This window comes from Strongylocentrotus purpuratus, unplaced genomic scaffold (assembly GCF_000002235.5).
Source record: "Strongylocentrotus purpuratus isolate Spur 01 unplaced genomic scaffold, Spur_5.0 spur5_scaffold_19, whole genome shotgun sequence".
Classification (NCBI taxonomy): Eukaryota; Metazoa; Echinodermata; class Echinoidea; order Camarodonta; family Strongylocentrotidae; genus Strongylocentrotus; species Strongylocentrotus purpuratus.
The window spans coordinates 23914136-23927889 of NW_022145604.1; the positions used below are offsets into that span (position 1 = coordinate 23914136).

General features: G+C 38.7%; 1 protein-coding gene across 2 annotated transcripts in view; it reads right to left on the reverse strand.

The window, feature by feature from the left end:
• Positions 1-11722: 11722 nt before the first annotated feature.
• LOC105437523 (carbohydrate sulfotransferase 15-like) overlaps positions 11723-13754 on the reverse strand; it is a 28412-nt gene continuing 26380 nt past the window's right edge. Inside the window, exon 7 of one of the 2 annotated variants that reach the window (XM_030990648.1) lies at positions 11723-12162. In XM_030990648.1, coding sequence (XP_030846508.1) covers positions 11978-12162 — 185 coding nt within the window. In that variant the 3' untranslated portion in view covers positions 11723-11977. The remainder of the gene's footprint in view (positions 12163-13754) is intronic. The other variant, XM_030990647.1, reaches the window with a different exon arrangement.

Below are 13754 nucleotides of genomic sequence, written 5' to 3' on the forward strand. Positions count from 1 at the left end.
CCAAAAATTACTGTTCTGAAAAGATGAAAAACTCGCCAAAATTGCAATTGGCTCTCACTTTACGAATGATGTTCATTACAGGGAAAGTGTTTAGTAAACATTATAACCTATGGAGTGCGGGGTGGAGAGGAGCGACTATTGAGTGGCAATTAAAATAGTGATTACACTTCAATTACGATCACGCTCTCTTCCCCCTCCCATCTGAAGCGTTGTTTGATTTTCTGTTTCCGGAAGACATTAATGATTGTCAAATCAGTCATCTCAATTAATTAAAATTAAACTTTATTATGTGTTTCCCCCCTCTTGACCCATGATATAAAGGCTTGTTCAGGTATGACGCTATACACCGCCGCAAAAAAACGAGGTACTTTGACGTTTAAATGAATGGCAATTGCGCACTTCAAAATGTGACGCGTATAACCCCGTGTTAGTCCGGCAGCCATCTCGATATACCTTGTTTTAGGGTCTATAGTTGTTGTTTTTTTGGATTATAGTTCCTTAGACCATCATTTTGAAGAATCCGATTGCTGACACTCTGTCAGCATTGAACAATTTGAGATATGTGACGTCATACAAAATGGCCGCCAAAATCCCCTTTTTAACCAAGATTAATGATATAAAAAGTGTTAACAGCATTTTACTACATTAAATGGCAGTCAAATATTTTGATTTTTTTCTAGAATCATCACTAAATAAAAATTGTGATGTTGTATGATTACAAATGATATGTAAATTCGCATAATTCGGAATGGCGCCCTCTATAGACACATTAACTTGCATAGTTCAAAATGAAAGAAGAAAAATGATGGCCAAATACAAATTTCTAACATGAGATCATGATAATGTCATGAGTCAGATGCACTGGATACAGTGAGTAAAAAAGTGCTGCACATTTATTTTTATTTTGTAATTTAGTACTCGAAGAAAACACGATTGAATTTCATGCTCTCTGTCCGATAGATATGAGGTGGCATATGGTGATAAATTCCCGTTTTCAGAGACAGCGTTAAGAAACTAGATTTGTATTATAAGGTACAAGATTCTTTTATATGAACCTAAAAATTACGAACTACCAATCAAATACAGGACTATATCCGTTCATAAGTTTGCTTCAAAATCTTGAAATTTGTTTAAAAGCCTTCTAAATGTGTTGGGAACCCTAAAACATTCCATGCGGAAGAGGGTGTCATTTAACACTTAATTCTTCAATAATATTCAAAACAAATGTGTTCGAAGTGAGGTCGTGACTGTAAGGCGTGCTTCCACACACATGTTTGCAAATAAGCTCTCTTAACATTTTCTACAAACGCTTCAGTAGTTTGATGTAGTGAGACAAGGTTTTGAGTATTTGTAGCTCCTAGTCTTCGGACCCTTGGTAGCCACACGTTGATACGAGCCTCTGACATTGAGCTGGTTGTTGACTGTCCATAATATGAATTAAATCATTGAGTAGGTTGAGTGATGACATATGACCATGCTGGATCAATATTGCCAACTGAGTCCTAAGGGAATCGAATCTTCTGCTTCATCACTTTCATCATTGTACCCTATCCAATGCCAAAGTATGCCCCAAGAGTGTCGCATCCCGTCAACGCATGTTCTGCCATCATCGATGGAATGATATCTCCTAACTTGTCTACAGTGGCAGGAACATCAACAACAGTTCGATCTGTGATGGGCGTCTCCATGGTCATTGGCGTTTTATTAGTCCGTCATGTATATAATGATGCAAAAGTAGTACGTAGACGTCTGTGTCATCCACCAGGACCCTAATACCTCTTCTCATTAGCAGCAATTCGAATCGCTTGCTGTACTATGATGTTGCCTGCTTCTTCATATGTTGTGGACAGACCTTTCCTTGGCATATGACATCACTGCCTGGAATCACTTCAACAGGAACCTCATCTTGATGGTAATGACCAGCTTGTGCTTTTGTCTATTTGTGAACACCCAATCATACTGCAGACTCGCGCATATAATGATGTCGATCAACTGTAGTTTGTTGTCACGAAAAGAAAGTGAAGTTAGCAACACTAGAGACATGTTTAAACACATCAAGTTACTGACCAAGAAACCTACACCCAAACTTATATGTCTTGAAGGATGAAAATGGGAACATTTTAACAGAGGATCAAGCTATAAATGCAAGATGGAAGATGTAATAATGTATAAAACCGTATACTGCAAAAGAAACTGAAGAAGTTGATACTCATGAATGAGTAAGCGTCGAGGACGACCCATGCTTCAACCTGATATCTTACAAAATGGAGTGAAGGAAGCAATACATCATCTGAGACCTGGGAAAGCACCTGGTATTGAAAATTCCCTGCGAAGCTTTTCAAAGAGAGCGGAGAGGAGGGCGTAAAGGTCATGCACAAGCTGTGTGACAAAATATGGAGACAGAGAATATGGCCACAAGACAGGAATAGAGCTGTTTTTCTCCCACTCCCGAAGAAAGGTGTTAAAAATGAATGGGCCATCACCCACACTATTTCTATTACTCTGCATGCCAGTAAGATTCTTCTTCACTTAATTGCTGAAAGAGTTAGAAACAGTGTTCAGAAAAGAAAGAGGGACAAGAAACCAAATTGGCAATCTCAAAAATTTGAATGAGAAAAGCAGAGAATTTCAACAACTTCTCTCCCTAGCTTTATTGATCATCTCAAAGCTTTTGACTGCGTACAACATAAACGCCTATGGAAGATTATGAACTAGATGGGCTAGATGGACTCATCCAGTCGCTCTACCAAGACCAAGAAGCAACAGTAAGAACAGAGAATGGCTACACCGAAAGGTTCACTATTGGTCAAGTTGTCCGTCAAGGCTGCATCCTATCACCATAACTTTTCAACATCTATACTGAATTCATCATGAGAAAGGCTTTTTATGGTCAAGTTTCTGTTGGTGGACGAACGATCACTAACCTAAGATACGCCGACAATACAACACTCCCTGGCGTACTGATGGGGGGGGGGGGGGGGCAAATCAAATTCAAACTGCTTTTTTCTTCATATTCGATACCAGTGATTTACAAATGTTGCTGAAATGACATGAATTTCCTGGGCTTTTTCTCACTTTTTTTATAGTAAATTATAATTTGTTAAGCGTATTTTGGAAAATGACAAATCCCTAAATTCAAAGTCAAGCAAAAAATATGCTTATTTAAAACACTTAATAACAAAACATAAGAAGAACTACTAGAACTCCTTAAAAAAGAGCGAAGGATGCAAGTGAATAATATAGACCCTACCTCAATGGAAATTTACTACATGCAACAGAGCATGGTGGTTGATGGAGAAGAAGTTGATCAAGTGGAAAAGGTTATATAGTGTTCTTGGGTCAATGATTGTCAAGGAGGGTGGAAGCTCGGTAGATATCAAGAGACAACTGGCCATGGCTAAAACATCGGCCTCAACACCGTCAAATATCTGGAAGGACAGGAGCCTCAGATCTCATCAAACGGGTCACAGGGGTGAGCCATGATCTATATGACAACGACGACGACGACGAACAGTGAAACATAGTTTATTGGAGGGCAGCAGTGACGCGGGACTCAGTTGGAAGACTCTCGACCCGTTATGACCTCTAGATACTCTTGGATCTGTCAAACACCAAGTAAACATCATCAGATTGTTATCCACAGTAGAGCACAACAATCAATGACTGTACAATATTGTTCCAGTGTCTCATGTCTGGCTGACATCTCAACTTTTGGAAAATTCTATAAGTCCGCCTTTGACATGGGAGTGCTCGTTTCCAGAATCATCAAAGAGTGCTGTTAGGACTGGCGAAAGCTCTTATGACAAAATGTCCTTGACATTGACCTCTCTTGAACTTGCCTGCAGTCCTATTACTCTGGAGTAGATCAACTTTTCATAGACTTTCGTACCCCAACATTTATTGACTTCTTCATGGCTGCCATGGTTTGAACTTTCTTGGAAACTGTGTCATAAAATCCACCAGGTAATTTCTTTTGAAACTCATGCATCTGTCTAGTACATCAACTGCTTTATCCACATTCACTGAAGTTGGAGCAATGCTGGTCTAAAATAATAAAGCCTATCAATGGAATATTAATGTGTGCCGTAAAACCAATTCTCACCGATTTGATGAAAAATGAATTCTTTCATAGCCATGTTTGTTTCTTGACATATGGAGGATAGGTGTAGGGAATTGGAGACCGTAGGGAATTGGAGACCACCAAGCTTGAACCCATCACTGTTTGTCCGTGTTGGCTCCAATATTGCTATAGCGCCATATGTGGCCTTTAACAACACTATTGCATTTATCCAATTCATTTCGAAGACTAAAATGCGTTCTCTCCGAGAAAATTGGCAACAATGACCAAGATAAGCAATTGTGATCGTAAAATTTTGCTCTGATATAAAAACAAAAAAATTTCACTGAATGTTGTGGTGTATGCAGATATTTAGGAGTGGCTCTTAAAAAGTATTTTTGAAAGGAAGTTTATGAAGCGTGCCAACCATCGCAGACAATTTATGGCCATTGTGTGTTGTGAATGGGTGTTGCAATGCACATTATGAATGGTGTCTGATCAGAAATGTGTGTAGGCAATGGGGGACACCCGGTCCAAGATGGGGGCCTACTTTCCCCCAGTTGTCCATTTCATGTTTAAAGGCACTATCATGAAACATATTTGGTTGTTCGTGTCACCATTCTAATTTGAATGCATTTCATTTTAAGAAGTTGTTTCTATGCTGTGAGTTTGATCAATGTAAAAGTCACATTGCCAGAACATTATTCTGAAAGTATTTAAACATAATTTAAAGCACCTTTATTACTGTAAACAAAAAAATACAGAAATATTTTGGGCCACATTGTTTTAAAATCGTTTCAAAATTATAGTAAGTTCATTGGCTGCATGTATCTCTTTCAAAAAGTGTTTGAACTAACTACATGTATAACAATTCTAAATTTCATTCAAATTGTATTTAAAATGTCTTGATTTGTAACTGTCCCTTATTACCTACACACGTAGGTAACGAGAGACCTTTGGGGATGACGTCATTAATCATTGTTATCTTATTAATCAGTTACATCATGACCACAATTTTGTTACCAAATAAAGAGAAAATGTTACTGAAGAGAATACAAAACTTTCTGTATGTGTAACATTGTTCATGTTTATGTAAATTATGCAAATGTGCTTAAGGGTCTCCAATTCCCCACACCTACCCTATCTAAATTTAGACCAAACGAGATGAAAGATGAATGCACCACAACTGCAATTGTTGCCCCCAAAAAGCATTTAATATGATTTCGACGTAACATAGATTTAAGAAATGGCATTTGGCTGGCACACATATTTTATTAAAATTAATATGTTTATAGAGGGCGCTATTTCAAAATATGCAAATAAGCTGGTCATCTTTGGCCATGCAACATCACAAAACATTTTTTTAGTGATGGTCCTAAAGAGATACAGACATTTGGCTGCCCAAAATTGTAGAAAAACCCTTATTATATATTTATTATTCATTTTTAAAGAAAAATCATGTACTTTGGCGGCCATTTTGTATGACGTCATATATCTTAAATTGCTCAAGGCTGACAGAGTGCCAGCAATTGGATTCTTGAAATAGAAGCTTTAGGCAATCAAAATCCATTGAAAAAAAAACTATAGCCCCTAAAACAAGGTTTTTAATAGGCCAATAATCTGGATTTGGCTGCCGGACTATGTCCACACACACACACACACACACAATTCATCGTATAGCTAACCCGAAACAGTATATGTTTCGGGATAGCCATACGATGTGCCTGCAGGTGCGTACGCAGGATTTTTTCGAAAGGGGGGGGGGTTAAAATTTGAAAATCGCGCCGAAAATTTCGCAACGGCTCAGCTAGCCGCTGAATAAGCGGGGGGGGGGGGGGTTTCCTCAAAAACACACAAAAAAAGTTTGAGAGTGAGGGGAGAGGGTTCGACCTCCAACCCCCACCCCCCCCCCCCCCCTCTGCGTACGCGCCTGTGTGTGTATGTGCGTGAGTGCGTGTGTGTGTACGTGTGTGTGTGTTTACGCTTAATAACGATACGTCGTATACTAAGAAACGTCTTATATAAACGAAACTAGGGTCTGCGTGGACCTATAGTCGAAACAGAACGGTATAAATGGGCGGGGCTTAACGTGACCTCACACTTATGATTGACCGGCTGTTATGTAAACCGATCACGTCAAAATCAGTTTCTTTATCTTTTTACGATGTTTCTTACCTTGAGTGTGTTGACGCCCTGTTCGCTGTACGATGATTCATAACACGACGGTTCTTGTGTGTGGACGCCATGTTCGCTACACAATGATTCTTTAGACAACGTTTCTTTATAGAGTTCTGGGATAAATTGTGTTGGTGTATGGACATGCTGTTACACTTTACGTCATCATAAATAATCCCGCTGCAGTTTTTGCCGCTTCACATCAGAACGAGCCCTGGATCGTCGGCTGCCCGCAAAAAAGGCGATAACGGCTTTGTATACGCTTTCATCGTATCCATCCGTTTTAGCATAATTATTATAGGCGCACTCGGTACCCGACCCCTCTTCATCAAACGGCGGGAAAAGGGAGGAAACAGGATAACGGACCCGCTACTTTCACGAATTCAGCTTCCATAATTTTGCCGCCTGCCCGTAAGTCCAGAATCCGGCCTGATTTTATTTTGATCTCCAACACGTACACCAACGCTGCCTCTCCCTACTTACCAGCCGATGATGGCGTGATCATTAAATTAGGACGCCAGGCGAAACTCAGGCTGGGCTGGTGAGCATATTTATGAGTTTGTTGATAACGCCATCTTCGACGGCTTGAATCAAGTGTGTCGGGAATTATAAAGAACCGGGAAGATTCTGGACTACCTGCCCGTAAGAAGGTCGAACGAACGAACTAACGAATAATACCTAAAATTCATTTGAGATTTATTATCCAAACGTTTAAATAATAACAATGATAACTGCATCTTTAACAAAGATCTTAAGCATAAACGAGACCAGAAAATAGCATAAAATGCTTATTATGTCGGGAACAGGGGCGTACGCAGGATTTTTTCAAGGGGGGGGGGGGGTTTTGCTCCCGAAAATTTGAAAATCGCGCCGGCCGAAAAGTCGCTCAGTGGGGGGGGGGGGGGGGGGGGGGGGGGGGGGGGGGGGGGGGGGGGGGGGGGGCAAGCGGACACTTTTTTTTTTTTTTTGGTCTCGAAAATTCAAAATTTGACATTTTTCTTCGTTGGTGGGGGGGGGGGGGGTAAGGGCACCTTTTTTAGGTTAACCGTGGGTATAATTTTTTTTTTTTTTTTTTTTTTTTTTTAGGGGGGTTTACACACATAAAAATACCAAAGGGGGGGGTTTGAACCCCCAAACCCCCCCCCCCCCCTGCGTACGCCACTGGTCGGGAACCTCTAAAGTACGTGTATCTTAACTTGCATTTCGTGAAAGATTTTAACGAATTGGTGTTTTTTATGTGTAATGTGATTTTATTCCATAAAAGGAGTCATTTGCACGTTGTTATTTATCTAAAGAATGAGGTTCAACAATAATCAACTAGTATTATACAAATTGTTATTTTTTTAAAAATTGAGTTGAATATTTTGGGTAGGCCTAAGTTTTTTAAAATAATTATACGCCAACATAAATACTTAAATTGTAGTTGTGGAGATAATAATAATAATCTTTTATTTACCCAGGGTAGCCACTTCAGTTATGCAACTACTCTTCCAGCGGGCCCTACATAACATAACATGTTATTACTACCCTTCTCCAATGTAATATGCTGAGCGCCTAGCTATAAGTCTTTGGTATGACTCGGCCGGGGTTCGAACCAACGACCCCCCCCCCCCCCCCGTTCATGAGGCGGGCGCTCTAACCACTGAGCCACCATGCCCGTCTTAAGAAGTGACGTGGAATGACTGCCGAAATCAGAGTTTGTAATCATCCTAATTATCCTTTATCGCAATTTCATTAAGCTGCTAAGAAGATACTTGTTACACTTACACTGTTGCTCATAAAGATGGAATATTTTTTGTTACCCCAATTTATGGAATTATTTTGACAATGATTTATTCCTAATAGATCTAGATAATAGTATACATTCTCAGATTTTATTGAATAATAATTTGCCAGTGTTTGTTTTGCGTGACTGTTAAAGCATGTGTTAGCTTATCAACTAGGGGACCTACGCCCTTAAGTCATAAATGACAGTAATGAGGATTAATGCCCCACAAAAGGGCACTAATATGTATTTTCCCCAGTCCCTAAACAGGAAAAATTCCTCTGTAGGGACATGCATTATGGCTCAAGGCATGCCCACATAGAAGATTTTGTTATGTTGGGGGTCGGGGCAAAATGTAATGAATTATTGACAATTTATTGCATTTTCTTTGTTTTTTTTGCTTTTGTGGGGGCGTCGACGTACCCTAGCGCCCGCTGCGTACAGTCAATGGCCTTGTTACTGTGAGCCCCCAGGATCAAAACCGTGTCGATGTGCTATATTAGTGCCCTTTTATGAGGCATTAATCCACATTACTGTCTGTTATGACTTAAGGACGTAGGTCCCTTAGTTGATTAGCATAGTAGCACACACATGATTTAGCAGTCACGCAAAAAAATAAAATAATAATAATAATAATAGCCTAATAGTCCACTCCAAATTTTATTAAACCGAAACGGTTTTTTTTTCCCCAATTGATCGTGAGCCCGACAGCCACTGAGCAGCGCCAGATCGACGTTGCCCCCCAATTGTCATTCAATAAAATCTGAGAATGTATACTATTATCTAGATCTATTAGGAATAAATCATTGTCAAAATCATACAGTTTTTACTAATAAAACTGTATAATTTATTAATAAATAAATTAATAAATTAATATTATTAATTTTATATATTTATACTATCAATACAGGGTTTAACATCAATCATTTCAATATGCATATTTCAAAAGATCATGAATTTGTTTTTTCTATGTTTACGATCAACTTTTTAGCTAGAAACCACTGATTTAAAATTTCATAATAATATAGCAATGACAGAGTTGAATTCTTTTACATTTTTATTTTTAAGAAAAATATTGGCGTCATGAGCAAATGATATAAACTTCAAGATATCACAATAAGAATGCTCAAAACATTGTCAATGGTTTCTCGTATATAGCTATATTGCTCTTAGAATAATGAGAGACCCATTATTCACTTAAAGGTAATACAAGTTCTGGTATGGGGTCATGAATTTGGTTCAAATGAACATATTGGAAGCATATGCAATCCTACAATAATCAGTGATCGTTGTCGCGGTTGAAATCGAGTCTACTGTTATGAAATTGTAAACAATAAACTCTGTATGTTGTATAGCTCCCTCTCAAGATCAAGATATTGATTAAGCTATAAAACAATGTTTCTTGACTAAAATCGACCGATTAGCTATTACCGTTTGGAAATTATATATCACAACTACACATTCTGAGATTTTCATGATCGCAGCTACCATTATACGGCCGTAGGCGCTATTTGAAATTCATCAAAATTTACCGGGAGCACCGGTAATTTTTTATATTAATTTTTCTCGAAAGCAGAAGTGTTTTAGGGGCCAAATTTTCTAGTGCTTATAATACATCCACAGGGGCATCCAAATATATCAAAATTGTAAAAAATCACTATCCACCCAATTTTGAAAATTTCCCAAAACTTTGTATTACCTTTAATGCTAGCTAAACGTGGTTGGAATGAATGCAGAAGAGTCTTCAAGAAAAGTTCACATGCACGGAGAAACAGGTAAGTTTACACAAAGTTCAATACATAGGACTGGAGAGAAATATTGATTCTCCCGGGCCCTGTTAGGAAAATTTTAAACAAAATTTATTAAACCCTGAAATGGATTGCACAAAGACCTATTTGAGTCTCATATTCTGCAGCGGACTGCCTGGTGAGACTCGTTCGAATGAAATCTGACAAGAATGAATGGACATTTGTACAAATCGATTGACCAATGGCTATATACAAAGTATGTATAATAAATAAAAGTATCGACTCGACTATATAAATAATGAAACATGTTCCCGTATACAATAAAAAGGAATTTCCAAATAATAATAATAATAATAATGGTGGCTTCTTGCATACAGTAAAACAATAAATTGCGACGTTGACTCATCTATTACTACTAATACAAATGATGATGATGATGATGGTAATAATAATAATTTATTATTACCTTCCTCTTCATCATGTTCATAATTTACATTCATATAGCGCATTAAAGATAAAGGTGAGTTCTGGTAATGCGATTGCATTGTGAAAGAAAAGGTGTGGAATGGATAAGAAACAGTTGATCATGTAGCATGTAAGTTTTGGTGTGCACTGCAAGGTTCTAGAGTCATCAAAATCATAACAAATTGGCCGAGTCTTGGTAAAGTAACAAGCACTGTACACAGAAAGCTATATATAGGACAACACACATGGTGTCGGGGCTAGTACTACCTTGATTTCCTTGTCTTTCTATGCTCATTACTCAGCCAGTATACATTTTCTTCCGAAATTGTTTGGCACATGTCATTTATTTGTAATCTTGAACATTCAGTGTAAAGTTTCGTTTGATTCTGTGATATATATTTTTAAAATTTTTTTTTACCAGAACTGGAGTTTATCTTTAATGAATACTTCAATAGTCTTTATATTATACTTTTAATGACCCGAGGACTTGATTTTAAGTCCCCGCACAAGTGCGCATCGTGTGCCCTCATTAAAGTTACTATGTTCCTTTTGCAGCCAACATCAAATTGTCCCACTTAAAGGTAAAGACCAGTACTGGAAACGCCCCAATTCCAAAAAATGAAATAAAAGCTCTCATTACCAATCATGTGAAAGAATATATTTTGACTAATACATGATGATACAAAATTTGCCGGGAAACCGCCTACTAATTCATGTATTTGGTAAATTTGTTTCTCTCATGGTCTGTGAGAGATATAGGGTAGTCCCATATACATCTTTCTGTGTATAGTGCTTGTAACTTTACGAAGAATGGGCCAAATTATCTTATCATTTTGTTTTGATGATTCCAGAACCTTGCTAGATGCTAGATGATCAACCTTTTCTGATCGAGTCCACAACGTTTCTTTCACAATGCAATCGCATGACCATAACTGGTCTTTACCTTTAAAGACATTTTCAAGCCCCCCCCCCCCCTTTGGGGAAGTTTTAAATTAGTATTATCTTTCAAATGCCGTTGGAATTTAACCTTTTCATTTTTTGGGGGCCTGCAAATGAGACATATTACCTTTAAGGCTTGTACAGATATAGTGTTGTAGACCGCCGCAAAAATGCAGCAACTGTTTTTTCTTACGTGTAAATGAATTACAAAGTCTATTTAAAATGAATTGTATAATATCTCGAACCACGTATCTCTTGATCCACAGTCCACTAGACAAAACAACTCACACGAAACACGAAAAACTAAATTAAATTCTGGATGAAGTCTCAAAGTTTCTACCCTGGTATTATTGTTGAGCTTGAGACTTAATTTCGTAAGGTTACATGTCGTTTTCCAAAGGTTCATATTCCGAACGAACGTAATTCCGAAGGTTCATCACTCTGAATGGTCATCATTCCGAATGGTCCCAATTCCGAAGGCTCATATTTCTGGAGGTTTGTTAACCCGAAGAAGTATTATCATCCCGGAGGTCCGTATTTCCGAAAATGAAATAGGGCTTGTAATCCCAACAATTACATAGAACAATATCGTATTCTGTAACTACCAACTTCGGAATAATGAACCCTACTTCATTTTCGGACTAATGAAACTTCAGATAAACGAACCTTCAAAATAATGCAACAAAATGTTCGGAATTATGAACCCTTTTTAATTAACGGAATTTTGAAACCCTTGATAAGTAAATTTGGGTTTCGGAATTTTGAACCTTTGGAAAAACGAACCTTCCGGAGTAAAAAAAAAGGTGAGTGCCTTCTTTCGTTTCACCATTAGTGCCACAGGAAGCGTTCATCCCCCAGTAATTCACTCAGTTCTTGGTTCCACCCTGAATAGAATTCTTGAAGAATCGTCCGCGTTTCATTGAACATGTCTCCAACTTTATGCGCAGTTCTGAGGTTGGTATTAATAGTTCGAGACTGACAGATTTCCATGATTTTATCCTCCGATAAATTTTCTGCGAATAGAACACAAAAGATATGAATCATACATTTTTTCAAAAGTACATAAACAAATCACAAAACCTTTCGACAATAACATTGTAACAAAACAAAGAGAGAGAGAGAGAGAGAGAGAGAGAGAGCGAAGGAGAGAGAGAGAGCGCGAGAGGGTGTTTATTATTAAGTCATTTGCCCATACAATATATATTTGCACTTTGTGTCAGATTTTTGTTCAGGTTGTTTATTTTCATGATTGTTTTTTCATTTAAAGATTTAATCGTAAATATTATGGACATAATTATGCGATAAATACATGTAAAGTATCCCCCGCTTCTTCTCATACCAACCCACATATCGTTGCTGTTAATAGGTAGTTTACGACATGGTTGCCTAGTAACATTGAATATTAGACAGCTCTTACTATATTAATTAGTTTTGCTCGATTTGGACAGTTAACGCGACGCAAAATACCAGCACAAATGCCTAGGTCACATTTGCCGCGGCGGGCGTGCGGCCTAAAATATCTACGACCTATACCAATTATAGGACCGCCGCAGCATTCCCACAGTCACAAACGGTAGCGGTCACATATGCCTAGATTACATTTGGCCTGCGATTAGTCTACGGAGCCCGTATCCTGCCCGTATCCCCTTTTCCGTGCGGCCTCCGTACGGAGGCAGAAGAGGGCCGTGAGATTTTCGTACGGATTCACGGGCTCCGCAGGGCTCTGCGGCCTCTACGATTTTTTTCGCAGAAAGTTATACAAATTTGAAAAATCGTAAGCCCGTAGTCCGTAGACATGTCGTATGTGTCCTTGCACAATTCCGGCACGGGCATCGCACGGAGGACTTAGCGCTGATCATGCAGCAAACGCACGATTTTTCGGTGAACATGGAGGCCAGAGATCGCTTAAAAACGGCACGGTGGTTGCACGGTCACCGCGCCTTGTCCGCGCAACCTTTGCACGGAAGCTGCACGGGCTCCGTACGATTTCCGTGCGGAGGCTGCACGAGATACACAATCTTAATAATATATTATAGGGTAATTCACTGAAAAATGGACTAATTATCCATGTTTTTTCATAAATCCAGAGGAAATGTTTAGATTTCCAGGAATTTCCACTTTAATTGTATTATTAACATTTTTTCTGATGTCTAAGCTTTAAGTTGATACCAAATCTTGCTGCCATCTTCTGCCTGTTTTTATGTTCTAGCCGATTTTCCTTGCCACATTGCCCAGGAATTTTTTTTTTTGGGGGGGTCCGCGGTGTCAGAACAAGTGTGCGTACCCCCACGCGCCGTAATCTATGCCCGCGAAACCTTCATGATTCAGAGAGGAATAGTTGTTGTATAGGCTCTCGGAGATGTTGCATCTTGCTTTCACCCCTCGGCACGCCTCGAGTGATATCAGGATGCAACGTCCCCTTGAGCCTATAAAACAACTATTCCTCTCATAGCAGTCACTTTATCTATAATATTTCACGCCGGAGCACGCAATTATTTTATATTTTAAGATGATGAAGCGGATCCTAATCAAGTGATGGGTTTAGAGCGTACACGTGACCAAGCATTTATTTTGCCTAACACGTAATTTAACTAATGACCGGTCA